Consider the following 26,353-nt stretch of genomic DNA (forward strand, 5'->3'; position numbering starts at 1 on the left):
CAATTTGTCACAAATCCATTCCACACGTTCATACACTCAATCCTCCCACAACGTCGATAGAAAACATATCTGCGGAATCTTCCCCCAGAATTAGTTGAAAGCCTCTTTACATATCTCTCCGTCCCAGACCAGATTTGCTTCGGGCTGAGCTGCAAATTCAACTTCGTTTGTCTGAAATCGTACCTTGGGGCGCATCAAACGCAGCTTCATGACCTTCTCCCCCGCGAGAAGCGGGTGCTACTATGCTCCAACGTTAAGAAACGACCTAGAATACAACTCCTCCTTCGACTGGAGAACAACCGTTGGAAATATTGCAGTGATTGTTGGAGTCTTCATCCACCCTCTACATGTCGGACCCTGCAATTTCTCTGGAAACGGTTTCAGAAGCGACACTGTTCTGAATGTCATCTATTCTGTAGACAGATTCGCTGTATGCCGTACGCTGGCATTGTCGACATTGTCCCTGCATCAGTATCACGTTTCGCGACAAGCTCGAATTAATGCAAATGTGCAAAGATGCCAGAAAGATTCAGGAGCCCAGCAAAAATAACTGCAACGATAACATTCAACTTCATCCTGGCAGATGCAAACTGTATGAGAATCTCCAACATGAATGTCCCTTCACCGGTCATCCATTCATCACAATCCGAATCAAAATAGAATTCTACATTGCTGGGAAGAATCTGAAGTTGTAAGTGTTCAATTATTATGATATTGAAACGCGACATGAAACTGCTGTCACGAGTTTGCAGTCTCTCTCAATGTGTCCACACGAGGACATTGGATGTTGGGTTCGAAAAGTCTTTCACGAAGGTGGCTCAGGGTGTAGGGGACGGGATAAACATCGTTCTACGCGCTACGTGCGCTGTGATTGGGGTGGCTGGACAAGGTCGGTCAATGGGGAAGGGCCTAACAGTCTCAAGATAACAATAATGAGGGCTCTAGGAGATAGTGAATGGCCAAATACAGATTGGAGTCGTAGTTGCCATGATTGATTTGATAATTCGATGACAATTTTCTTTCTGACGTGTGTGTACCATGAAGTCCTGGATTGATGCTTAGCACTTCTTTTCTTTTTGGATTGTATCACTGATTACTCCTAGGGTGTTAATGGTTATTAGTTGAGTGACTAGGGAGCTTCACTCACGTATCAACTACCATGAATCTACTGCATCAATATAATCCATGATGCTCTAGTAGAATCCTTACACCTTTGTCTAAAGTCATGGAAGTTTTCTTCTCCGTCATCAATGAGCACACAGATCCCGGTCAGGAAACCGGGGAGGAGCCCGGGAGCATAGCATGTGATGTCGAGATTGCTGACGGATCTCTTCAATCAAATGAGGTTTTGACCTCCCATACAGCCTGGCTCCCGGTAGTACGCCCAGCTCGAGGCTCTGACGAATTTTGTCGTTCAGCAAGATATTGTAGTGTGTCTTCCTGCTTAGCGATCCACGGGTGAATCCCGATCTGTCGACTCTGTATACTGGCACAACGCCCCTGTTCAAAAGAACAACGCTCGAATGATCCGGATCCTGCTGGACGCGAACGCGATTCCGCACATCATGGATCGGTCGTGGCTGTCCGCTGAGATGGTGCTGGAGGCTCCGAGTGCGGAGGCGCGGGCGGTTTTGATTCGACGGCACCAGTCGATCATGAACGACATGCTGGCTCAAAGTTATTGGTGAGCTTGGTGGAGAAAGGCATTAGTAGACCCTGTTGAATGGACAAGTGAAACGTCTGTGTTCGATTCTTGAGATGATGGATTGTCATGAAGGTGCGTAACATGAATGGTGTGTCAAACCAGTTACATTGTTTTCCTCTTCCGTAATAGACATTGAACTATATGGATGCTACAATCCAATTAGCCTTCGAGATTCTTTGCTGTCTCATTTTAAAATAGAATTTAGATTTATGATCTTTCGTCATATATGCATATAGAAATTTTAAAATTAGTTTTATATATGATTCATGCTACTATTAATCAAGTACCTACATCGGACTAATTAATAAGAAAAATTGTATACCTTCAAGAGGATGATAATAAGACATTTAAACAATAGTAAATTCCTGGATATAGCTTGAACTTGTAATTATCATAGCTGATATAATGGCTTGATTATCATTTTGCTCCTGATGCATGCACAGTGAGATCATGAATTGAATCCATTCTCTATGGTACGTATAGAAAGATCAGTCGCACTGGCCAAGCCCAGCCATCTGGCACCACTGCAGCGGATCTATCCAAGCTAAAGACTTTTATTCAAGTAGGTATTCACATCCGTATTAAAGACAGGGTTCAAGAACGTAAGACCAACCCAGTAATCAGGAGTCCATGTTGGGATCTGCGCCCGCGCGTGATAGGCAAATGAACTTCTTCTACTACTACGACTACAACTACGCTACAACTACGACTATGATTATAACTATGACTATAACTATAACCATCATGACTAAATATACGACTAAAACTACGACCTACAACTACGATTAAATCTATAACCATCATGACTACAACTACGACTATAACTACCACTATAAGTATCATTATAACTACGACTACAACTACAACTACAACTACGCTACAACTACGACTATGCCTATTATTATGATCATCACTCTACGACTACGCTACACCTGCACCTACAACCACGATCAGGCAGATGGGCAATGGGCAAACGGGCAAACGGGCAAATGGGCAATGGGAATATGGAGAACAAAGAGAAGAGGAATTGCAGGCTGGGAGGTGGGGGGGAGCTGGGTTTTATACCCTTGGGCACAGTCATTCGGGAAGGAGCCTATGAGTCAGTTTCTCGAAAAATTGGAAAGGACTCACACCAGAATGAACGAAGTTTGCGCTCATTAGATACAACAAAGCATAGTATGACGGTAGAATGAGGTTGAGCTTGGTAAATACAGTCTTGAAAGACCGTATGCAATACGTCATTCAGCTACAGCTCGTCTACAGGAATGACTAAACCTCCATGAACAGCGATGACGACCGAAACTACTACTAGTAGACTCCCATCAGCACAGGGCTTAAATAGCCGTGTGTGAAGGATGTGGACGTGCCTGCGCTCCTCCATGTTGTGCCATGCCAGCTGCACTTCATTTTGATCAGATACATATCAACGGGTGGATAGAGCCTGATCGTTGCTCTCTAATTTCTTGATGCACCTTCTGAGACGCCAAGTCTGTAGGCTGATCAGCCGAATTGCCTTTTGACATGGCAGTGCTGTGAATGCACCTCGTATTGTAAATGCATAATAGAAATATTCATCAAGATGATGATTACCAGTAAGATCGTATCCCTCATGTCGAAGTTTGACAGAACGCAGAACAAATGAAGAGAAGAGATTCAGTCAGTTTCTTTTTGACTCTGGGGACAAGAAGGAGAGCAGAGCAGTTGATAAGTACCAATGGGCCTGGAGTTCTTTGAGGTCATGCGTTCAGATGGGGAGCCGTCTCAGGCAGTGACACCTACTATAAAGGTCACGTGTATTCTATATCTCATGACTACCAGAAGGTCCAGATAAGAAGCACACAGGGAGGTGAATCGCAGACACGCAGAAAAGACCGCGAAATGAGCAAAGGGAAGGAAACTACTAGTATAGCCAAGCCTAAACAAAACCAAACGCTTAGTCTCCTCCAACCTTTTAATTCACAGCAGTACCTCCCCTGTTTATTCCACTCGGCCCACAGGTCCATAACAACATCCCACTCGGCCAAAACAACCTTTCCCAGCCCGAACAACCCCCAAAGTCACCACTCTGACAATTCACATGCCCAATATGCACATCGACGATCAGGGTCCTGACCTCGGAGTCACATGTCATCACACCTACATCCGCAAGGGACATCAACTCAATTAGATTAAATCAACACTATAAATGCAACCATCCAGCTGCGGGGTCAAAATCTGACAGAGTGACTAGTCCCAATGGGGTAATCCTGAAGTATATCAACTCGCTTGATTCGCAGAAGCACCATATAATTAATTACTGATACCCTCAATCCAACATCGGAGCTGACAGGAAATAGAAGCGGGGTCACACACACCATAACGCTTGATATAATATATACCCCCCGATCAAACAAAACAATAAGCACCTAGATACCTACTACTACCTACTACATCACAATCCAATCCCACCTCCAACCCCCAACATGCACCCCCCCACCCTCCTCACCACCACCATCACCATATTAGGTGTCCTCGCAACCGCAGCCCCCAACCTCACCAAACGCGATGCCACCAGCGTCATCTCCGCCGTAACCACCATCTCCACCCAACTCATCACCCTCAACACCACCGTGAGCAACTACCCGGGCGGCATCGAAGGAACCCTCTCTGCGCTGCAAATCCAAGCAGAAACGATCCAACTCGAAGTCGATCTCAAATCCGCTATTATAGCAACTCGCCAATCGGCCAATTTCACCGACGCTGAGTCACAGAAGGTAGCGCAGGCATTTATTACCCTGGAGCCGCAGATCGCATCCACGCTGGGGAATATCGTCTCCAAGAAACCTGATTTCGATGATGGGTTGTTGGGGATTGCGTCGTTGAGTTTCCTGGTCAAGTTTGATCTTCAGGAGTTGAGCTCTTTGTCCAAGTCGTTGGGGACGGCGGTGCAGGCCAAGTTGTCGGGCACGTATGCCCAGTTGGCGCCGTTGGTGTTGGATGAGATTGCTAAGGCGTTTCGGGAGGCTATTGCCGCTTATTAGGGGGTTCTTTGGGGATGTTGGTTGTAGGGTAGAGGTATGATAGTGTCAAGTCATGTATGTCATGTCGAGGTTTTTTAGAATCGGATGGTAATAGAAGTAGATTATGCAACTGGTCTCCTATCCTATGTTGTAGACCCAAACCAACCCAAAATCATCTCCCCAAAGCAACCCTCTCAAACCTCCCCTCCAAAAACGACCATAATCAACACCCCCACACCAACAATCAACCCCCCAACCAACTTTACCCCAATCACCTTCACAATACTCCAAGACACCAGAACAAACAGCCTCTCCGGCCCCTTCTGCATTGGCTCAGAATACGGCACAAAAGTTACCGTCAGAAACCCCACCACCCAAACAAACCCAATAGCCCTTTCCCACCACTCCGCCTCTGTTCCAGCCTTCTTCTTCGAACCTTGCAGCTTCCTCCATCCAGCCTGAACACCATCCTCAATCATGTATCCGAAAGGAAAAGAGAGGAAAAATCTCATGGCGCCTGACTCCCGCACTGGGATATTCGACACTACATCAATGACGACGTGCATAATACCCGATAGACAGAAAACCAGAAACACGTTGGTGTATCGCTCCAGTAAGGATGGTTTGGGTAGGTTGAGTATATCGCGGGTGAGGAAATTGCTCACGGCTGTGAAGTTTGTGCGCAGGGTTTGGTGCCAGAATTTTCTGTTGATGGGTATTGGTTGTTAGTATACCACATTGGATTGAAGTAAGGAGCAAAAAATGGGAGAGCAACCCACCCCCAGAAACCCCGCAACGTATAAGCATCAACCATCTTATTAAACAGCGTGGGGAAATTCTCAGGCGATTCCACCCTCAAAGCAACACAGGGAACAGCAAATGATCGATAATAAAACTCCGAAAGGATCCGTGACACGATAAACCAAGCGACGAGAGTCGTGATAAGTCGCTCTATCCAAAGCTCCACCTGAGACGAATGTCCCGTTTCCCTCAACGCAAAGTCGGCACCTTATACAGTCAAAACATCCAAGACCAAATACTGCCACACGGCAATTACCGTTTCACGAACCAAAAACCGACCTCGGGTGATGCCTCTTTTTGCGTAGTATTTCGGAAAGGGAGGTATATTTTTGGTTTCTCTGGGAGTGTTGACTCTTCGTAGATTAGCCCGTAGTTCTAGGGCGGACTTTAGACGAGAGAGAAAGCTGTTCGTTGTGATTTTCTTATTGTTGATGAAATCTTCTGCGTGCTTGGGGTTGATTAATAGTATATCGAGAGCGAATAGGATGCTCATCCAACCGGCGCCGGCGGAGGTACCTGCCAGATAGCATGATGTTTTGACGGGATGGAGCATCATGCTCAGGATGAAGATCATGCATGGGATGGAGAGGTAGCGGAGGGGTGAGCGTTTGGGTGTGGTGATCAGAAGGAGAGCGGGGATTAGGGTCTGTATGGTGCTGAGGAGAAGGAGTCTGGAGAGAGGTTGGTATGAGGACATGGTTTTGGAGACTCGGGGTGTAGAAGGGGAGAATTGTTCTTGCTGTTGAGAAGATAAGTGTAGCAGATCTGAGAGAGAGTGTTTTTATAGGTGAAAGGCGAAGGTGTCACGGTGCTAGACCAGAAGGAGCTATCGGAAGAAGTATATAAAGGGAATCATTATAGTAGTCACTCCCCGTTATATTATGGTTAACAGAATTTACGGCTATCCCTAAATAGGGCAGAGGGGTATGACCATAAGGTGACAGTTCCTACATAGAAGTGGGTCTAACCATGTAAAAGCGGTGTTTCTCGTAAGTCTCGTAAGATATACCCCTCTGGGACATAGGGCTGGTTTGCTAGAATTTGGTAATTGAAAGAATTTGAGGGATAAAGTACGTATATAAGTTGACTGTTGGATCATGGTTCACATAATCGTCAGGTTTCTCAATTATACTTCGTTTTTGGTCTTTCGTGAGAACTCATCTTCGGGCAGAAAGAAGAGCTGCAGACTGTCACTATATCAAAGTACTATACCTCAAGGTAAGTTACCACATACTATTTAGATTCCACCTCTTTCATTCATAACTTCAGGTATCTAACTTGGACTGTCGTTAAGGTTAGAGTTCTATCATGAAAAGGCCTGTTATGCTACGGACGCCAAATCCGAGAGCATGTAAATCCAATCGAGTGCTGCCCTCCCCTGCCAATGCCCGAAAACATAGGCAAGAGGTTATGCTATCCAGCCAAGAGATACCCAACAGTCCGGTGCAATATGCATTGTTCGTACTTAATGCACAGCATATTTGTCGCCTCGGCTTTTTATCTGGTATTTTTTAATGGCTGCCATGAAAAGGAACAACATGGCTTGATCCAAGCAGCAGAAACCCATCAAAGTGAAGCGATTAGAAATGTTTACGAACCCGGTGGGGGAGCAAATAGGACCATCGGAGCAAATTGAAAGTTTTGTTTATCGAGCCTTCTAATAGCCCTTCCTTTTGCCTTTCCCTTATCTGATACTTAAAAACTATCCAATTCATTGGATGAGCTGACTGAGGTCTCCAAACTCATACGCAAAATGCACAACTTCTCTGCTCCCATTAAAGATAGGATTTTAATGAATGAGCTTGGTGGCCTCCTTTTGATTGAACGATCACATTCAAGTCTCTCCAAGTCTTCCCAGAGGGTAATCAAGGCCCTCCGTGAACTGATGAGTACAGTGTACTCGCCGTCACAAAGAGGGTATCATGTTTTGGTCGACGCAATCAACTGTCTGAAAAAGCTACTTGCCGAAATAGACAGTGCGGTGGACATTGTGTTAATCACCTACATGTGGTTTTGTGAAGTTGCGCTTGGATTTATCGAGTGTCTCCAACAGTACAACAGCCTTACATTGGCAATCCTAGCGCATTACTGTGTTGCTCTTCATCGGCTCCGAACGCACTGGTGGATATCATCATGGGGTGAGCGCACACTTGATGTCATTGTAAAGAGTCTAAGTCCAAATTGGCAGCCTTCTATAGCTTGAGGTGTTGGTGAAATCGATAATTGTTAGAGAATCAAAGGAAGTTTTCTTTCAAATATAGACGGATACGTGAACACAGACTGCCTGCACACAAGTAGTGGGATAGGGATACAACATAGTTCCGGGGATCTGGCAAGCGTAAGAAAAGTACAGTAAGAAAGTCATCTATTGTGGATGTCTCATCAATTTATTCTCGAATTTTTTATTGAAAATGTCTTTGATTAAGGGGTGGGAATATACTACTATAAATGCACGTATTGAAAAATATCTCTACCTTTGAGATGATATTTCTCGACCTTCAGATGACCTTTCTTGAGATCAGATCCTCATCGTAACCCTTTCCATGATCTTGGGCCCGGCCGACCCTACCGTTCCTTCCTCCACCACGCATTCTTTCCAAGTTGGTGTTCAAGTTGTTTCCGTGTATAATCCACTCCTCAAGGAACCCATATGTTCTTTCCGAAATATTGATTTTGATTGAGGTATAAGAACTTCTCCCACCCATGTTGCCTTCTCTCTTCTCGTTTTTTCTCCAAGTTCCCACTGCCCATTTCCCTGCTCATACATCTGCTACCCATCATGACTTGGACTACGTTAGAATACCTCCTGACATTCTGTTGGACCACTACCGCCATCCTCACCATCGCCCGCGTGGCGATCGACATCCGGACCTGGTATCGAAAACGCAAAGACGAAAACGCTCGGGTTTTCGACACTAGTGCCAACCAGCAAGACGAGCATACGCCCATCTTGCCTTCGATCCAACCGTTGTCGCCAATCGAGCTTCGACCTTTGGGAGAATCAAGGTGTCTTGGGGGAGACATTCGACTTGAGGACCTGGAGGAAGGGGAGGATTGGGTACGATATGGGCGTACGAGGTGCGGTTGTAGTTTATTTTGTGTTGGTGTTTCTTTGCTGGGGCCTGGAAACTCACTCTAGGGCGGTGCGGTCGGGGGAGGAGGGGACGAGGACCGAGGGAAACAACTGGCGATGAGTCCACCCTTCTACGTAGGGCCAGTGACTAGTAGCCTTGCCTTGGGGTGAAGCTAAGATGGACTCGCTTGTATCTAATTCAATCTAGAGGTGCCTTTGTGCCATTGCTAACCACTTGCCCCATGTTGCAGTGTCGGACATGACTGGTAGACTTGATTTGCTGGATGGCCAACCATGGCGTCTGAGGGTAATTACTCTTTTCGGAAGGAATGGATCCGTAAGTACCCGAAACCCCCACCTTCCCGCGACGGATGTTGTACCAACTCAGATTCCACATCTATTTGGCCTCAACCAGGAGCGCCAACAGCCGGTAATGGATATTCACGACAAGGAAGGCCGCACCCATCGCCAGCTACATCTTCCAGCTACTATTGTTGAAGAGCACCACCGGACCCAGACACAGCGCGTGCTGGTTCCCAGGAGCACCCAGCGGCAGAATTCTCCGCAGGTGAAATCACATTTGTCGATGTTGACGTAAAGCTCTCGGGCACCTTGTTCGTAGCATTTCACCAGCAGCATGGCCGCTCCCCGCGTCGTAATGAGCTGAAACCCCGGTGGAACCTTGCATTGGGCCTTTCACCTGGTCATTTTGGGGGATCACCAGGCGGAGATATTCGCCGTGTTGAACGACAGGCCTATCCATGATGGTGAGGGCCAGTAGAGAAACCCCGTCGCCGATCAGGCCCACAGTGATATACAGACCCACGAGGATGGAGGCTGAGAAAATGATGGCACCATTGACGATAGAGAAGGGTTTGATTCGCGTGAGTCTCACTTGGGTCTCCGCGTCTTTCAAATCATTTCTGCGCACACCTGGAAGTCGTATTGTGGGATTGAGTTGACGTTGTAAATTAACTTCGCAGAGTAGTTGAGCTCGAGCGTCATCAACCCGAAGTGCATTCCCACGACCCTGGTGTTACCGATGACCGGCAACTGATCGATGGAGTCAGTGTCGAGGAAGTTCTCTGGGGCGGACATGAGCCGCCGACACAGGAAAGGGTGAAGGCTGTGATGGGCGGAATGTGGATGACAACGGAGGAACCCCCGATGATGGCAAGGAGAATCAACACGTCAAAGTGTTAGCTGGAATCGCCGGAGTCAAGGGTAGAGGGGAACCAGGCCATGCTCAGGGTTCGAGTTTGATGCCGCAGAGAGGGCAGTCACCACAGAGAGTAATGGTGAATTCACCATCGTGTCACGGTGCCAGATAAATCCGATTTTGAAAGCTGGCTCGATGGCTATGATTTTCTCTCACCTGCCCACAATGTCTCGAAAAATGTTTGATAAAGCTGCAGTGTACTCCCTATGGTACAGACAGTTGCAGACACCCGAGTGGGGCTGGTTGGAACGCCTGCCAATTCAATCCAGCCAGATCAGCTTTCGTCGATCCTTTCCCTCTTCCTTGGCAATGGCTGATAGGGCTTCGGCATTCAAGAGCCTTTAGATCGATCGAGCCGGCTGGTCCCCGCGGTCCCCAGGAAATTCCGATAGCCTATCGTGTCGGACTGCTGCATGCTCATCTATATATAGTACCTGACAGGCGTCACAAAGTCCGAAAGAGGTGTGCTTCGGAGGCAGCCTGCTCCTCCTTGACCAGCGGCTGACCTTGCCAGTTGCCTCACTGTTCCGGAAGGGAGACCAGAGAGAGGGGTAAGGTCTCCATCCTCAGCAGCCAATGAATTGGCTGCGTCTAATGCAGCCGACCCAATGAAGACACCCTGACTCGAGCATTCATTCGGAAGGTCCACCGAAGAGATCTAGGCCTCGGGGTGGCCGGAAGTATCGAACTGTGCAGCTCTAGCGTCGGAACTAATAACTAGTATTCCGTGCAGTCTGGATCTCGGGGATCTGCATAGGTACCTGACTACAGACTACTTCTTTCCATGATACGTGGAGAATCGAGATTAACAGCAGTTGATTACTAACTAAAAAAAAAGACCCATCACGTATACTGTTACGGAGTACTCCGTATCTAGTATCCTTCATTGGACAATGCCTGTTGTCCGGATTGCTTGTTCGCCGTCAATCCCTGCCAAAACTTGTGAGCTGTCTCATCCAGAGTGCCTCCGACGAACAATAGGCCCCCCACATGACCCATCAGCTGTCCCTGCGAGATGACTCCATATCGCACCACATCGACCAGAAGCTGGGCCATAGCATGCGGCCGAATGCCGCGTTTGACTCGTCCTATTCATACCCCAGTCGTTAGCACACACTTTTACCCTTTCCCCTCATCCATTGAGGGGGGTGGAGCAACCGGCCTCGGGGGCGTGGGGGTTTCTCACGTCTCAAGGCCCAATCTCTCGGCTTGATGATTTCCACCGTATAATGCTCTACTGATGACTTGAGGTACTTGGTCGACAGACTAATGTGATGACCCCGGCTCTTGATCCGGTAGGTGCGACGATGCGTGAACTCCGCTTCGGCCTCAGCCCGAGACAGGGATTTGGTCTGACCGTCGTTCTCACCTGATTTATCTGCATCCGCTGGAGTTCAGTCAGCAAGCCTTTGATCCGATAGGTCATCATGGGGGAGGGGGATTAGCTGACAGGACTCCTCATCAGAACTTTCGTTGCCCTCGTCGTCATTTTCGGCTGGCGGGCTGGTCGGCTCTTTCGGGGAAATTTCGCCGCCACCGACCTTGTTGTCAAGTTCTTGAAGCAGCAGCTTGTCCTCTGGGTATGGCACACGTTATTCCAAGCTTGTCTTAAGGAGTAGGGAATATCTGGGGTATGAAAAACGAACTATAGACGATGATTCCATCCTCGAACCGGGCGTTACCCGAGTATGAGATGATGAAGAACACATCCACGAACCCAATCAGCCGAACTTTCCCGGACCAATTCTTTCCATTGATTTTGATTTCCCAAGGGTGAACGTCTCTGTTTATTTTCCCCTTCGTAAGCTTGGTCCCGGAAGGACTCCCCTGGAATACATACAAATCACATTCAAGGGTATTGTCATGGATGGATCGCCCAAAGATCTGAAGCAGCCGATGGTAGGAATACATTGCGGACGATGGTTGATGTTGATGGAGAGGGATCTTGAGAATAATGAAATCTCTGAACTGGGTTTTATCGAACAATTCTTGCTCAGCTGAAGTCAACATCAAACGCGATTATATACCCGATCCCCCATCCGGATCCCGGAAGGGAAAAAAGACAGCGCTGCGGGCTAGATTCAATGTGCAGGGCAAACGTACTTTTGTTCTTACCACTGCTCACTCCGAGCAAGGTCTAGACATGAGAGCGGGGTCGATACTTAGTTGTCATACAGCTCACCTGCATTCCTGTCATCCAGTCAATGGACAATGGGCAATTTCCTAGACAGGATAAGGGATCCCTTGTCTTATCATTCAGGTGTCGGAGCTTCACCAAGTTGGTTGGCCCGTTCGACATAAATATTGGTGTGCGGTCGTAGTTTTGACTAAGGCTACACTGGCCCAAGTCAATCTTCTGTTCAGGAACACCACTACCATCCCCAGTCCACCTCATACGCCGAGAGTACTACACCCACCATGGCGTTTGATACCCACTCCCTCGCCAATTCCCTTCCCTTTGGCAGAACCATCACGCGTGAGCTCACGGGGGCCGTGGAAGGCACGGTGAACGAAGCGCTCCGTCTGACCAACGTTACCCTCAATGCACCAGATGAGCATAAGGTCCACGCCTTCTTGATCAGTCTGCTCAAATGTACGACCTTGCCCGAGTTCGTGGACGATATCAACGACCCGTCTGATGCCCTCACTGAGGCTAACAGGGCCGGCGACAATGTCGATTGGGCGGCCATCCCGAGTGATGGCCTCACCCGGCCGCTGCGGATGTTCGACATCGACACGCAAAACATGGTCGACACAACCCAGCTGACCTCGGCTGATCAATATTGCGTGCTATCGCACAGCTGGAAAGGTGCTGAGATCAATTACACATACTTTACTTCAGCAACGAAGGAGAATGATGCAATCGCTTCGCTTGCGGTGCTGGATGGAGAAGAAGGGGAACAACAACAGCAGGAAATCGCCGATGTTGGCTTGCTAGAAAGGCGATGCTTCGCCGATCTGGTAGCAGCCATTGAGAGACTTGGGGGGCAGGAGTTGGCCGAAGAGCATCTCGCAGACCATTTGAGGAAGAAGACACAACAGCGGAAATTCACAGAGGCCATGAACGAAGAGGAGAAGACCAGAAGAGACTTCAAAACAAAAGAACAGCAGCAGGAACATGCCGAACGTATCCTCAGAGGCATGGGGTGTGATCCAGAGAAAAGCGATCTGTCGCAGTGGAGTACCAAGGCGAAAGCTGCGTGGCATAATGCGGATAAAACTCGCGATGAGAAGCTCAGGCAAGGGACCCCTTCGCTCAGTGGCAACCGGTCGATCTTTTATGCACGCGAAACCTTGCTCGAGTGCTTGCAGCGGCGAAAGTCCTTGCGCAAGCTTAAGCAGGCTATCAAACACACAAAGTATTTGTTCGAGGAACGCCCTTTTCTCCCGGCGGAAGGGAAGCGGTACGTGTGGCTGGATACCTGTTGCATCAACAAAGCGGACGGCGACGAATTGAGCAAGTCATTGGCCTTGATGGGGGAGTGGTACACCAATGCCGATTTCTGCCTCGTCCATCTCGATGAAAGCTTCTCCGATCAAGAGTGGCGAGACGAGCTCATCGCCCACGGCCGCGGCAAGAGTGTTACCGAAATACCTGAAGTGATCGAGCCCGAATCCAAGACCAAGGACAAGGCGAACCAGATCAACTCGAAGGAGGACAAACTAATCCCGGCCAAGTTGATTCGTCACTTCTGGGACATCATAAAGGCTGATATCCCGTGGGCCACACGTGGTTGGACGTTGCAGGAATTGGTCCTAAGCAAGATGACCTTCTATGTCAATCCAGACTGGGAGTTGCTTGACAGAGGCATTGATCAACTTGGATCGTACTACTATGTCACCCCCTTTATGGAACACTATCTCAACAATATTACTCCCGTGTCGCCCGATTTTGCTACCGAATTTTACAGGCTCTGGCATTGCAATGGAGATGACGAGGACAATGGCGAGGTTGTTGATGACGAGGACGGTGATGTCAGGACGGCTGCCGACAATGCTCGTGACACTGTCAAGTTTCGCAAGCTCGCCGCTGCGCTTGAAAGCGTGGGATTTACCGTTCCCAAATTCCTCAGTAGTCAATCTGCTACGGCGCAGATTGAGTGGGCGGTGGATACGTGTGCCACGAAGCTATGCTCTGACAATCCCGATATCAATTCAATCGAAGAGGTGATGCAACTTCTGGAGGATCCCAAAGAGCATCGTGAGAAAGGTTCTGGGAACGGTTTCAACGAGAGTTCCGACGAAGATCCCAGGATCAACGGCCTTTATCGCCCATTTCTCCGGCTCCTCTTGGAGAAGCTGCGAGACTCTGCATTGACTGCGATCCGTCAGGACCTTGTTACTATATCGAAGTTTGGCAAAATTAGCGAGCTTCACGACTGGACACTAGGAGCCGGTCCCGCGAATTTCTCGGCATTCAGTGTGTTGACGACCTCGGCCAGCCGCAATACCACCGTTGCCACCGACAAGGCCTATTGTCTGATGGGTATCCTCAATGTCAAGTTTCCCGCCTTTCCCGCTGAAGGGCTATCCAAAGCCCTCAGCAGGTTGTTCGACGAAGTGGTCATTGCCTCTAGCGATGTCTCGGTCTTCAACTGGTCGGGCAAGTACTATGGGAGTACCATCCAGGGGCGCTCGCTCTATCCTTCACGTATCGAAGCATATCAAGACCGGGCGAACTCGGGCAATGCCACGAACGATGTCAACAAGAAACTGCTGGATATCTTCAGCGCCAAGCAGAACGAGACAATGAAGGTTGCGTGGGAGGTGGAAAGTTTGCTGATCCAGATGCTCAAGTTGGTCAAGCCCCTGAACCACGAAAACGTCCCGCAAAAACTCTTGAACGACCTAGATGGGGTCATCGAAACCCTCAAGACAAAATCTCTGAACAATTTGGAGGAAGACAGGAAGACCCTGCGAGATCTGAAGAAGCAAATCTCCGAATGTAGCGATCTCTTCGAGCAGGAATCGTCCAAAGCGGAAGCAACTCCAGATTCATCGCGGAGCAATCATGTAGAAGACGCGGAGAAGGGCAGCACATTCTTCATGCCTTCAGTATCCATCCCTACTTTGGAGATCAAATCACCCTTGCACATCCCGCGGACCTTCTCACGGCCATGGGGGGAGAAGAAACCACCCATGGCGGTGCTGCCTACACCCCCCGAGGAACCAGATCGAGTCACTGAGATATTCACGAATTTAGCCAAGTCGATGGAGAAAGGGTTTGAAGCTCTGCGTGGCTTTCCTTCGCAGGACGATGACGAAGAGGACGAGGAACGCGATGCGGCCGCCTTCTTGGACCCCGATGCTCAGCACGACGATGCTCCCCTGGATGTGATAGACCGTCGGACCCGATGCAACAATCCGATCGTGGTCAGCAGCTCCGGCATCAGCGGGACGTTCGACGTTCAACGGGTGGTGGTGACTATGATTGACCCGGAGGCGCTTCGCGCTCAGATCCGAAGGGCAGTGAGCGGACAGAAAATCGAAGGTTGGTGCAGAGTCAGCACCGGCTTTGCCTACACCCTAGTCAACTTCAGCTGTGATCGAGACATGCTCCAGCAACAACTTGACATGACAGAAGTGAATGAAAAGTGTCTGCTCTCCGTGTCCGAGGCCACTACTCCGGGCCCCGAAGGCAGTACCAGCATGTTCGCCCGCCAGAGGCTACGCAAAATGATCGACATGGTGCAAGAGCCCAATCTGCACGCCGTAGCAGGCGAATGGGTACTAGCACGCTTCTCCGACGTCCCCACGGCGGATTGGTTTCTCAGTCGGTTGGAGTTAGGCGCTGGACGTGGATTCTATGCCCGTCGCATCGCCACCGACGCTTTCACCTTCGCCAATGCCATTCCCGAGCAGGGGCTCAACGACTACTGGCACCAATTCATGACGGATAAGAAGGAGATTGCCTGTAAGGCCCTGCATAACTACCTCCAGGGGAAACGCATCCGCCGCAACACGGGCGATTTCTTTCACAATCTGCAGAGTAATGCAGAGGTCCCGATAATCGACTCACTTACCCTCATCATCGAGAAAATGGCCGAGGGGGTCGTCTGGGTGGGCGACTTCGCCCTGCGGGCCGTGGCAGATCATATGCGTCATCATATCACCCGCTCTGCCATGGAGAGAATCCCCCCAAAGGTCCAAGCCGCTGTACAGGATCTCAATGCCCGGAAAGGCTTATTTCCTACTATGTTTGCTTCTGGAGTCGATCTTCATATGTTCTAATTCTCAAGTCTCTCATTTTCTTTTCTTTTCCTTGTTTTTTTTTTTTTTTTTTTTTTGTAAAGCCGTAGGATTTACATCAGGCTTCTGAATGGTGTTCGTGACAGCGACGATCGACGAAATCGAGCCTTCAAAAATCCATACAACGCTATTTTGATTTCTACGTTGAAAGACGCGCGGTCTCGGAATATGGTGTATTCAGTGTCAGTCAAGATTTGTCATCTGTGATCATATCAGATGGTTGATGATTGTTTGATTGTGTTGGCTTATAGCAGCTTCCAAAAACAGTTTCTCCTTTGCTTCGTCGTCTTCGGGAATTGCGAAACATAGCAAGAAATGTGCATATATTGTGAGGCTGCTATCACACCAGGTAAACAGCCTGCGGCTCACAATCATCAAAGATTGAAGTAAGACCCATATCCCAAAAATGGGAGTAAAAGCCAATCCGTTCCAGCTTCATTCTCGTCTGATCCGGGCAGTTGCGCAGCACCAGCCCGGCAGACCGGCTTCCCAATTTGTACTGACCGGGCTGGGAATATAACGGCTGGCCGCCCCTCGCCACAATCATTAAAAATACCTCTTCTGCGTCGGGATAACTCTCTGAGTGATCGAGGAAGATGGTGTCGCTTTTGGATTCATCAGCATTATTGGGTACTTGGACCTCCCTCAGTTGGAATCCTCTCTCCGGGGATTTGGGCCGTTCTAGTTCAGGGAAGTTCGGGTGAACCATATCCGGCTGAGGCTCATAACGTGGCTGCATCTGGGCCGCTCTAATCTTTGCTCCGAGTTTCACGTACCCTCCGTTCTTCTGATCGATTGCTAATTGTCCGTAGTGGTCGTGGTTATACTCTGGGATCAAGTCGTGACCGAGGACCTCAATTTCAGGGCTCGGACGATGAAGATAACGTCCAATAAAGTCAATCTGTCCATCATTGGCACACTATGACCATGAAGGCGCCCGGTATTGCTCGGAACAGGTCAATGGTTTGCGTTTTCTTTCCCCAAAATACCGGTCGCTGCCAGGGTTCATCGCGTAACGGGGTGCCCAAAGAAGTCCCATGGCTAGATCCTGAACCAATATTCCGGCGATGTACTGGTCGTCCAAGGCCAAGGAATGCGTGCGTGCGATGCCGGAAAGAGCGGGCAGCTTGTCACTTGACACGGTCAAGTCACGACAAGTGTAATCCTCCACGATTCGATACCAAGCTTGATATAATTTTTCTATGCCATACGTCTGTCCAGGAACTCCGGTCGCTGCTACTGCTGAAGTTCCGACTTCTAGCTTGTCCAGGGAATTGTGACGTCGGGGCCGTTTGATGTCCTCGATGTCGTGTCCGTAATCCATCCGCGCGGGGCAGGTCAACAAGCCTAGTCCGAGCATATCGGTCACTCCAATGTAGAGTTTTCGTGGCGATAGTAGTCGTTCCTGCAGAGTCCAACCTCGGGTGTTCCATGCAGATGAGTCTAACTCATCCTTGGCAGCCAGGAACGGGTTCCAGACAAGATGGTCCAATTCGACTGTATAAAATAAAGGTTCGATCCAGAACGAACCTTGGATTTCCGGGTGATTTTCGATCGAATATGAAATTTCGAGCATGGAATCCAGGCTGGGTACAAGTCGTTCCAAGACACTTTGGAGGGCGTACCCGTGGCTACCAATAAAATCGTCAAATACGCTGACATGTATATGCTGTGCATTTTGGCCGACTCTGTGGCCCAATCACGCCGGGATTCTTCCTGTTGGGTCTTAAGCAAAGTCTCATCGATGGTCTTCTTTTCCTTTTGGACGATACAGAGACTGTCAATCCACAGATAGGAAATATTTAACTCGCAGCAAATGTCAACAACATCAACGAAGCCCCGCGGTAAGGTTTCTACTGTGTTGCCGTCTGAGGAAGATGGTAGTGGTATATTCTGGAAATGGTCTTTTAGGTTGCTAGGGGATGTGGTGAGGAAATCGTCGTGACCCCAACGGTAGCTGAGTGCAACGTATTTGATACCTTCGGTGCCCTCTCGACAGTTTGAACCAGGTGCGCGCCTCGGATCATCCAGACCTTTTGTCTCTACGAGACGTAGCTTTCTTCCATTCTTGTTTTGAGTGATCTCTATAAGCCGTGAAGGCAGCCTGTCGGATTCGGACTCCCCGAAGCGAATCGGAGGTGAGGTATGGTTGTGCTCCTTATCGCACTCCATCAACTGATCTCGAATGACCTTGGCATTTTTAGCTGAGAGAACATCTTCTCCTGGATGCCGGTATGCAATACCCGAATAGCGTGCAAGGGGGTCATCTACTGGCGGTCAATACCCGTGATCTTATCTGGAAACAATTTCACGCAGTCAAAAAGGATTTGGTAAACCCACCAGAGTGTGCACAAAATTTGAAATAAACTCTACCATCTGGTCCCGTAAAGTCATTTGGAGATCGATCACGTCCTAGTAAGAGAACATCCCATTCCACACATATGGCGACAGATTTACTCTTCTCCTCTAGGGTTTTATATGCTGCCAGCAGTGAAAGCTTCGCCACCTTGACTGTAAACCTTCCCTTGTCGTGTTTCTTCAGAGCCCAGTGATGACGACTTTCGCGAATGCCTCTTAGCAAGGAGTCCCGGAGGAGTGCACAGAACCGACATCCTGCTGCGGCCGACTCTCCGAGCTGCGGTAAGTCGGGAAGATTATCGCGACACTCGTAATGATTAGAAACGGACTGCTGCCCAGCTGGAAATTGTAGGTGGACTTCACCGTTTTCGAATTGTTTTTTGAATCCGTATCGACCCAGGGATTCTGCGCCGAGGTATAGAAATTTGCATTTGTCGCAAAGGTTGCTTGACATTTTCATGGGCAAACGGTAGACTTTCATTTAAAGGATCGAGCAAAAATCGTCCAGCAGTCACTATCCAAATGAGGGGAAGGTGGGGTAGTATCATACTACTAGTAGTTTCCGCAAGACAATTCACCCGGCAGGCCAGACAGATGTCGATCAGTCCGACACGTGGCAGGCCAGTGTTGCAGCAGCTGATGTCATGCAGCTTCTCCTCTTCTATCATCCTTGTTCTTGCTGGAGGTGCACATATCACTAGGATATTTATCGTTCGTCAGCTAGCACGCTACAATTGATTGAGAGATAGACCAGCTTTTAGAAATATATTGACCATGGAAGCAGAATTGACTTGCTGTTCATCGCTAGTTTGCCTAATTGTTTACTTTTTCCGCTGCAGATATTGGCCGTCGATTCGATGGAGAACAGTAGTACTCAGACAAGTAGCGGAGCATTGCGCTGAATTGATAGTTCGTGAGAGTCATACCCATAGTAAGACAGGTCGATTATTCTCATGTTTCTAATCTAATAGGAATAAAGAAGTCACTAGGTTTATGATGGATCCGAACAGAAGGAGAAAAGGAGGGGAGAAGGAGGAGAAAGATGAGGAAAGGCGGGAAGAAGGTCGAGTGCGGCGGGCCATAGCGGCCATCGGGCGGCATGACACTCACTACGGGCAATTGGACAATTGGACAATTTCTATTATCTCTCACAAAGAATTGGATCGCGGGGTTTCAATCTTTATCATGCTGAGGTATCTCTGATATATAATATGCACCAACAACGCCATAATAGACCAAGAAGAAAACAAACCAAATGTGTATAGGGAGAGCGTGTTATCGCAGTAATGAATAGTCAAGAGATTGAGGGATTGATCACTACCAGCGACCAATTAATTCCCCGAAATCAACAGGAACAGGCCTCGATGCGGCAGCCAACCTGGCAAGTTCATCTGCCTCCAGATTCCACCTCCTTGGGATCCTCCACAGATAAACCTCTTTTTGCTTCTTGGCCCAACTGTCCACCACCTCCACCAGGTTCTGCCACAGATCCCTATTACTAACTGAATGACCGAGATGATTCCTCCACCCATTGGAAAGCCATGTGGGGAGGATACGGGTAGCATTATTCACGACATACGGTGAGTCGGTAGCAATCACCACGCTCTTGAACGAATTCCCATGCATGTTTAGATACCGCAGCGCCGCAATGACAGCTCGTAGCTGCGCACGTTGGCTAGTTGGCGTCCGGGTCGCCCCCGTTGGCCCGGTTGTCTCAAGGTGCCCCGAAATCCCACCGCTCCTTTGGCCTCGTGGCGCAAATGGCGCACGGGGCCTGAAAACGAAAGACCAGCCTGCTTTGGGTTTGTTGTCTTTCTCATTTTCGAAACAAGCCCCCGCTGCATAGGCAAGACATTGCGATGAATCTTTGACTCCGACGAATCGCTGGAGCCCCGGGTGGCCATCAGAGTATGTAACCTTGGTTTTGAAAAGGCGTCGTGGACTGGCAGAATTTGGGGAAGCGAATCTTTTGGGCAGCGCAGTTATCTTGGGCTTGGGGTCCTCATCCACTGCGATCAAGATACCTGTCGGTGGGATCGGAGCTGATTCAGAAGCTTGTCTGCTGCCCATGTCGATCACCATCGGTGAGATAGAGGTATCGTCGCTACTTGAAAAACTACCACTGACATCCGACATGACGCTGCTTTGGCCATCGCTGCCGAGTTCTGATGAGTTGTAGCTATAATCAGCGCTTCGGTGTTTTATCCAGAAGGTGTAATCGACACGACACTTCGCGCAGGTTACGAAGCCGTGTGCACCACACAACGGCTGGCCGTTGGACAGGAAAATGGGGGAGAGGGGAGAGTGGTCTGCCATGATGTGTTGATAGAATGCGATCAAGCCTTGGGTAGATTGGGAATGACCTGCAAGCACCGACGCGTTTTTAGAAGAACGAGAATGAGGGGCCTAAGAGCTCTATATATAGGGCCGGAAAGGTGGCTAGACCACATCGAGATGAAGGAATGTTCCTGTATCTTGCAAACTATCAAAAGGTTCGCACCGCGGAAGTGGCCGAAAATAGGAACCATCCGCCAGGGAGTGGACAGCGACCGACATGGATGAGACTCGATCATTGGAAGGAACAGGCGAATGGGAGGAAACTTCCGTCGGATTTTGTCACTCCAGTCAGTATGTACTTCAGAGGAAGGAAAACTTGGCCGCAGGGATCTTGGTAGGCGCAAATATACTATGCGCTCCGATGTCGATCTCAGTTGACACATCTCATCTAGATCAGATTTGCAGATCTACAATCTTGGTAACCCGACAACATGAAAGGATGCACGTCCCTGGTTATTTGATGAATGATCTCTTGCCTCGATAGTATTCCCCCAGAATTGTCCCCAGCTCCGCCTCTCCCCAGTGAGCTGGCGACGTCGATTTTCACCGTTCGTATGATCTAGTGTTTCCTGGGTAGTCATCGCATCTTGAAGAGTAGAAGGGAAGTGGATTGTCATAGCGGAAGATAGTCCTTCTTCTATATCGTATTCTCCGCTACTCGGGGTCCTTGACCTCTTTGAGAATCGGTCCCTGGATTGTGGACCGGCCCACTTCAGCCTGAGCAAGTAATTACGTATGTCGTACTCCGTATCGGCGTATACAGGATCTTTTTGCCTAGTCAATAGTCATAGTGTTACAATCTCCAGCTAATGCATAACCCACGTGCATGGTGGGGACCTAGGACGTTTAACCTTAAACTCCCTGCAGAGGACGGTGGGCACGTCAAATTCTGGAGAATTTGTTCTCGGGTGAAAGAATACCCCATCAGGGCACATACCCTCCCGGAAATAGTTTTCCGACCGTCATACGAAGTTCAGGGCCATCTCCTGATGATGGGTTCTATCCTCGCACCACACATTCAGGGCTGGACCTCACCTCTTCTCAGGTCTCAACAACAGCGGCACCTGTGGGTCATCAGAAAGAGGGGCAGAATACACAGATCCCGGAGACTGCGGCAATTTCAGGCGATTCACTAACATTAGGTAGTGGACTCCATTACGCACTGGAACCGGGTCTCCAGCAAAGGAGCAGGCTTGGCAAGGTGATCGATCTCACGATTTCCCATTCCTTTCCCTGTCTTTCCTTACGGAAACTGTCCGCCGGGTGGGGCACCACCCAGTGCAAATCTTATCAATCAGTCATGCTGGCCAAAACGTGACCAATGGAATGACGCCGCCACCGCACCTTCATTCTTATTAGCATATGGCATCCTCCAACGAGACGAGATTTTCTGGGCTGCCAAGCAGACCATGGCAGACCAAGGATGGAGACTTTCCCCGATAGGTGTGCTTTTGCGAGAATCGGAGAAACACGGGCATCTTATCTGATGGTAGCTCCTGATCGGTGAGAGAAGAAACTTTAGCTTGTCTGGGTAAGCTTGGCTTCCGCTGCACCATATAAAAAGCTATGGAGCTCCGTTTTGTTTTTCCAAAAGGGCCACTCCATCAAGCGTTCGTGCAGAAGAGGACGAACTAGGCGACGGCGTCTGGAAGGTTGACACAAGGGGCCACTTCCCGCCTGAAATAACATCCGGCATACCTGCAAGATGGCGACCGAAAAAGACACCACGGAAATTACAGCCGGAGAGGCCACAACCGCTTCTTCTCTCCAGTCGGCAGACAACGGAGTCGTCAATAATGCGGATGGCAAACGCCCACCTCCGCTACTCGCCAAGCTGATTGCCGTACTCCTCATTTCGTGTATTAGCTTCGGCTCGCACTGGAGCAGTGGCGTTACAGGCGCAATGAAAAGTACCTTGAAAAAGGTAACAAGACCTGCTGGAGACAATGCAGCCATCATCTAACTTAGTTGTGATAGGAATTGCACATCACAAACACCCAATATTCCCTTCTGACAGCAAGTGAGGACTTTATGGCAACCGCTCTTCTTCTCGTTGGTGGTATCGTCACGGATCGAGTAGGAGGTGCTCGTACGTCTGATCCCGCCTCTTGTCCGCCGCAAACTGAAATGCCTAACCCTTCCCAGGGATGATCGTATATGGAAATGCCGTTTATACCATCGGCTCCATCTTAGTCGCCGCTGCGACCACGGTTCGATCCTTCAAGTTTATGGTCGGTGGAAGGATTATCCTTGCCTTTGGGGACATTGCAACCCAAACAGCTCAGTACAAGATGTTTTCATCATGGTTCGCGCCAAGCAATGGGTTCGCTTCCACTCTCGGCTTTGAACTGGCGATTGGCAAGGTAAGCTGGCCAGTATCCCCGATGCTAGATTCGACTAACCAGTACAGATTGGAGGTTTCGTTGGAAAGTCAACGGCCAACATTATCGCCAAGGTATGAACCTACATGTGATTGAATTTACCCAATCTGACGATATCCAACAGAATACGGGCAACTTCGCCTGGGTCTTTTGGACTTCTGTCTTCATGAACCTGTTCACCAACGCCGCAACATGCTTCTTCTGGGTGTTCAACCGTTACTGCGATCGGAACTACCGGGGTCGTGAGGATACTGCGACCCAGGAGACCCTGACTGAGAGGAACAAGAAGTTCGAGGTTCGCAAAATGTTCCAGCTCCCGTGGATGTTCTGGGCTGTCCTCGCCTTTTCGATGTTCCAGACCAGCACTGCTAGCGTTTTCAGCTCGAACGCCACAGAATTGGCAGAGAAACGATTTAATGTCGACGCGATCAAGGCAGGATGGTACAGCGCATTGGCTCAATATGCTGGTGAGTCCACAACTTATGTCGCTGGGACCTTCCTTGACTGAATATAGGCTTCTTCCTTGTTCCCTGTCTGGGGGTCTTTATTGATGTTCTTGGCCATCGCGCCTCTGTCCGTAAGTAACCATCTTCCGCTGTTTGCGTCTACGGTTACTCATTATATGTGCAGTATGCGTGTGCGGACTCGGCATCTTCATCAGTATGGTGCTGGTGAACTTCGCCACAACCAGCCAAGGCACGGCGGCAGCATTCGGGATGTACGCGGTCGCGGTGTCCCTGGGTCCGACATCAATTATCGACGGCATTCGCACGACATTGTGGCATCAATCCGTCTTTGGTACTGCATACTCACTCAAGGTTACCATGAACAACGCGTACGGCGCACCCCCCTTGGCATCCAAGAATAGAAGACAAGCGCTAACCTTGTGTCTCCAGGATGTCCATCATCATTGGAATCATCACTGGTGCTCTCCAAGACGCCGATAATGATTCTTACCGCCGATCTGTGCGAGTTTATCTTTTCCTAGCCATTTGTTGCTCGATCATCTCCCTCCTTCTCCTAGCCGGCTCGATATTCGGCCGGAGCCTGGCTCCCTTGCAATGGACCCGCAAGCAACGCCTGACCGTGGGGCCGGAGTTTATTAGTGAGCTTCGGGAGTATCATCTGGGAACACACTACCAACGTAGTAAGATTATATCGATCTGCAGTTTCACCGGCCTGGTGCTGCTGGTGCTGGGCAGCTGGGCAGCGTATATTTGGGGAGCCGTCACGGGGAATAACGCATGAAGAGAGCTCTGGGAGTCTCCAATATATAATGATATGGAATGATATTAATGATGGCCTTTTCACAAGCAAGATGTTACTTGATGGTGCTGCGTAGAATAGATGCAAAAGAAGGACGAAGAGTAGGGAGTAGTAAGGAGAGAGTACTAGGCTGTGCTGCTGTTGGGGGGGGAAGCACCACCACGCTAGGCTGGATCAGGTCTAGCCGGCCAGGATCGGCCGGCTGGTTTGACTCGGCCAAATCCCAGGGACTTCTTGGAGCCATCTTGGATCCTCCAGGCAAGCCGGTTTCTTGTCCAAGTATATATATCCTGCCTCCATGATCGCAGTGCTTCACGGCTAAGCAAATGCCGCGTCTGGGTCCGTTAACATTGTTAGTCATCTCGAAAGCATAAAGAACCATCCCCGGCAATGTTCTGGATGAAAAGAACCATCATTAATCCCCGTGGATAACCCAACCCATCCCATCTTTTAGCCCAGTTCCCAAACACCCGGCGCTTCACGTCAAGGCCTACCCGCCGAGATCGCCGGGCAAAGACTTGATGCCAATGCGTCTTCCACTCGAAATAATCCAACTCATCATTGAGTCGATTATACCGCCAAACCCGCCAGTGGCCTATCCTATCTTTTCGGGAGAAATCGACACGTTAGTTAACCTGACGTTTGTTTCCCGCTTCACTTGCCAGATAGCCAGCCGGCTTCTGATCAATCACTGCCTTTTGATCGACGATGAGGACTTGTTGAAGCGCCTGCTGGAATGCAAACCACCGGCCCTAATTGATCAAAGGTTGGTTGGGCCCGGCGCGGATGTCCAGAAGAATGTAAATACTGGACTGGTACTGGCACTGCTCGAGCCCGATAGGCCTACTGTTGCGCAACATATAGACACGCTGTCATTCTATCTCTGTCGCCGTCTGACCCGGCTCGTGATCGATTTACCGTTGCGCTTCTATCATCCCTCACTAGATGGTATTGAGGTCCGCCCAATGCTCCGTAAGGCGTTCTTACGCTTGACGCATTTGGAAGAATTTTGCTCGGCCGCAGATGATCTCTGCCTTGACACACAAAGGCTGCCTTTCATCTGGGAGACTCACTCGGATCAGCTTCGGGGAGAAGACTATGAACCGGCGGTTTGGTCACTATGGCCTCGTCTGCGCCGCCTCGCACTGTGCGAGGTTGATGTGACGTCCATGCAATTCATCGACGGGCTCCGTCGGTGCTCCAACCTAACACATTTGGTCCTCGTTGCGCCTTCTGGCTTGGACAGACCTGTCCGACCTGGTTGGCAGACAACGGACTTCCTGCCATCACTCGAACGGCTTTTGATTGTAGATTCGGTCGATGAGTTCGTGATGGTTGGAGGCAAGGACAATCTCGGAGAAGATTCGGGGTTCGTGCGACAACTGTTCCAGTGCTACAAGTCCCGAGAGAAGGGAAAGCAGAAGGAGTGTAGCAAGGACGACACGGGTGTGGCCTTCGAATCGCTCGTCAAGAAAATCGCCTTTCCAGTGCCAGAGTACCGGAAGGGGGACGACGACATCATCTGCCATGGATGGCTTCTCGACGCGAGTATAGACGGGACCATCTGGACGGAGCCCTATGGGATCGGCAGGCGATATCTGACTTATTCTTGAGGCTGCTGTGTAGATCTGCGCCATGGCCGACCGGCCTCGGCACTGCGGGGGAATCCCGCCGGGACTCCCATTCCTCGGGCCTTTTATCCAGCTTCCGTCTCACTTCTTCTCTCCACTCCGGCATCTGGCGGCATTCCTCCACATTGCTGACCCGAGAGGGGTTTTTACGGTTTTCTTTCTTTGTTCCCCCCCTCTGTCCTGTGCATCACTGGTCTCCGATTTCCTTGGGTGGGTGAATTCCGCTCCAAGTCAACTGTCATAATCTCAGCCCCCGCATGACTCGAGCCGTTGCTGCCTAGTTGATGCAGCTGCAGGCGCCAACGTTTTGTTTGGTAATTCTCAACGGCGTCAG

The 26,353-nt window shown here is 49.6% G+C and overlaps 9 protein-coding genes across 9 annotated transcripts; 5 read left to right on the forward strand and 4 right to left on the reverse strand.

Moving 5' to 3' along the window:
* Positions 1–1,225: 1,225 nt before the first annotated feature.
* BO94DRAFT_582944 (uncharacterized protein) lies at positions 1,226–1,688 on the forward strand (the record flags this gene model as incomplete). The annotated part of the gene is made up of 2 exons (XM_025615517.1): positions 1,226–1,378; positions 1,449–1,688. The coding sequence occupies 2 exons, from the start codon at positions 1,226–1,228 to the stop codon at positions 1,686–1,688; spliced, it is 393 nt and encodes a 130-aa protein (XP_025470324.1).
* Positions 1,689–4,167: 2,479 nt separating this feature from the next.
* Positions 4,168–4,794, forward strand: BO94DRAFT_511219 (cell wall mannoprotein 1 family protein; the record flags this gene model as incomplete). The annotated part of the gene is made up of 1 exon (XM_025609755.1): positions 4,168–4,794. The coding sequence occupies one exon, from the start codon at positions 4,168–4,170 to the stop codon at positions 4,723–4,725; it is 558 nt and encodes a 185-aa protein (XP_025470325.1). The 3' UTR covers positions 4,726–4,794.
* Positions 4,795–4,898: 104 nt separating this feature from the next.
* Positions 4,899–6,202, reverse strand: pyr8 (acetyltransferase pyr8; the record flags this gene model as incomplete). Its single annotated transcript, XM_025614385.1, has 3 exons — positions 4,899–5,409; positions 5,484–5,671; positions 5,720–6,202. The coding sequence occupies 3 exons, from the start codon at positions 6,200–6,202 to the stop codon at positions 4,899–4,901; spliced, it is 1,182 nt and encodes a 393-aa protein (XP_025470326.1).
* Positions 6,203–7,258: 1,056 nt separating this feature from the next.
* Positions 7,259–7,708, forward strand: BO94DRAFT_543778 (uncharacterized protein; the record flags this gene model as incomplete). Its single annotated transcript, XM_025613153.1, has 1 exon — positions 7,259–7,708. The coding sequence occupies one exon, from the start codon at positions 7,259–7,261 to the stop codon at positions 7,706–7,708; it is 450 nt and encodes a 149-aa protein (XP_025470327.1).
* Positions 7,709–10,661: 2,953 nt separating this feature from the next.
* On the reverse strand, positions 10,662–11,738 carry BO94DRAFT_563946 (uncharacterized protein). Its single transcript, XM_025614386.1, has 4 exons — positions 11,638–11,738; positions 11,444–11,580; positions 10,984–11,118; positions 10,662–10,885 (listed from the first exon to the last, which is right to left on the reverse strand). The coding sequence occupies exons 1-4, from the start codon at positions 11,706–11,708 to the stop codon at positions 10,671–10,673; spliced, it is 558 nt and encodes a 185-aa protein (XP_025470328.1). The 5' UTR covers positions 11,709–11,738; the 3' UTR covers positions 10,662–10,670.
* Positions 11,739–12,215: 477 nt separating this feature from the next.
* On the forward strand, positions 12,216–16,253 carry BO94DRAFT_621946 (uncharacterized protein; the record flags this gene model as incomplete). Its single annotated transcript, XM_025617032.1, has 2 exons — positions 12,216–15,994; positions 16,133–16,253. 2 exons carry the CDS (start codon positions 12,216–12,218, stop codon positions 16,251–16,253), a joined length of 3,900 nt encoding a protein of 1,299 aa, XP_025470329.1.
* A 133-nt stretch (positions 16,254–16,386) lies between these two features.
* On the reverse strand, positions 16,387–18,858 carry BO94DRAFT_554315 (HET-domain-containing protein; the record flags this gene model as incomplete). Its single annotated transcript, XM_025613707.1, has 4 exons — positions 16,387–16,912; positions 16,967–17,632; positions 17,656–18,313; positions 18,387–18,858. 4 exons carry the CDS (start codon positions 18,856–18,858, stop codon positions 16,387–16,389), a joined length of 2,322 nt encoding a protein of 773 aa, XP_025470330.1.
* Positions 18,859–19,721: 863 nt separating this feature from the next.
* On the reverse strand, positions 19,722–20,474 carry BO94DRAFT_459915 (ribonuclease H-like protein; the record flags this gene model as incomplete). The annotated part of the gene is made up of 1 exon (XM_025607863.1): positions 19,722–20,474. One exon carries the CDS (start codon positions 20,472–20,474, stop codon positions 19,722–19,724), a length of 753 nt encoding a protein of 250 aa, XP_025470331.1.
* Positions 20,475–22,446: 1,972 nt separating this feature from the next.
* BO94DRAFT_554316 (putative MFS transporter) lies at positions 22,447–26,001 on the forward strand (the record flags this gene model as incomplete). The annotated part of the gene is made up of 9 exons (XM_025613708.1): positions 22,447–22,665; positions 22,719–22,830; positions 22,887–23,104; positions 23,152–23,196; positions 23,247–23,589; positions 23,753–23,957; positions 24,019–24,269; positions 24,848–25,032; positions 25,054–26,001. 9 exons carry the CDS (start codon positions 22,447–22,449, stop codon positions 25,999–26,001), a joined length of 2,526 nt encoding a protein of 841 aa, XP_025470332.1.
* Positions 26,002–26,353: the final 352 nt, after the last annotated feature.

The sequence above is a fragment of the Aspergillus sclerotioniger genome (assembly GCF_003184525.1).
Source record: "Aspergillus sclerotioniger CBS 115572 chromosome Unknown BO94scaffold_6, whole genome shotgun sequence".
NCBI lineage: Eukaryota > Fungi > Ascomycota > Eurotiomycetes > Eurotiales > Aspergillaceae > Aspergillus > Aspergillus sclerotioniger.

Coding starts and splice junctions, on each gene's coding strand:
- BO94DRAFT_563946 (XM_025614386.1), bottom strand. CDS start 11,708: ATGTATTCCTACCATCGGCTGCTTCAGATCTTTGGGCGATCCATCCAT. Junction 11,581..11,637: donor AATACCCTTGAATGTGATTT/GTATGTATTCCA, acceptor GAAAATAAACAG/AGACGTTCACCCTTGGGAAA. Junction 11,119..11,443: donor GGATGGAATCATCGTCTATA/GTTCGTTTTTCA, acceptor CTGAGGCCGAAG/CGGAGTTCACGCATCGTCGC.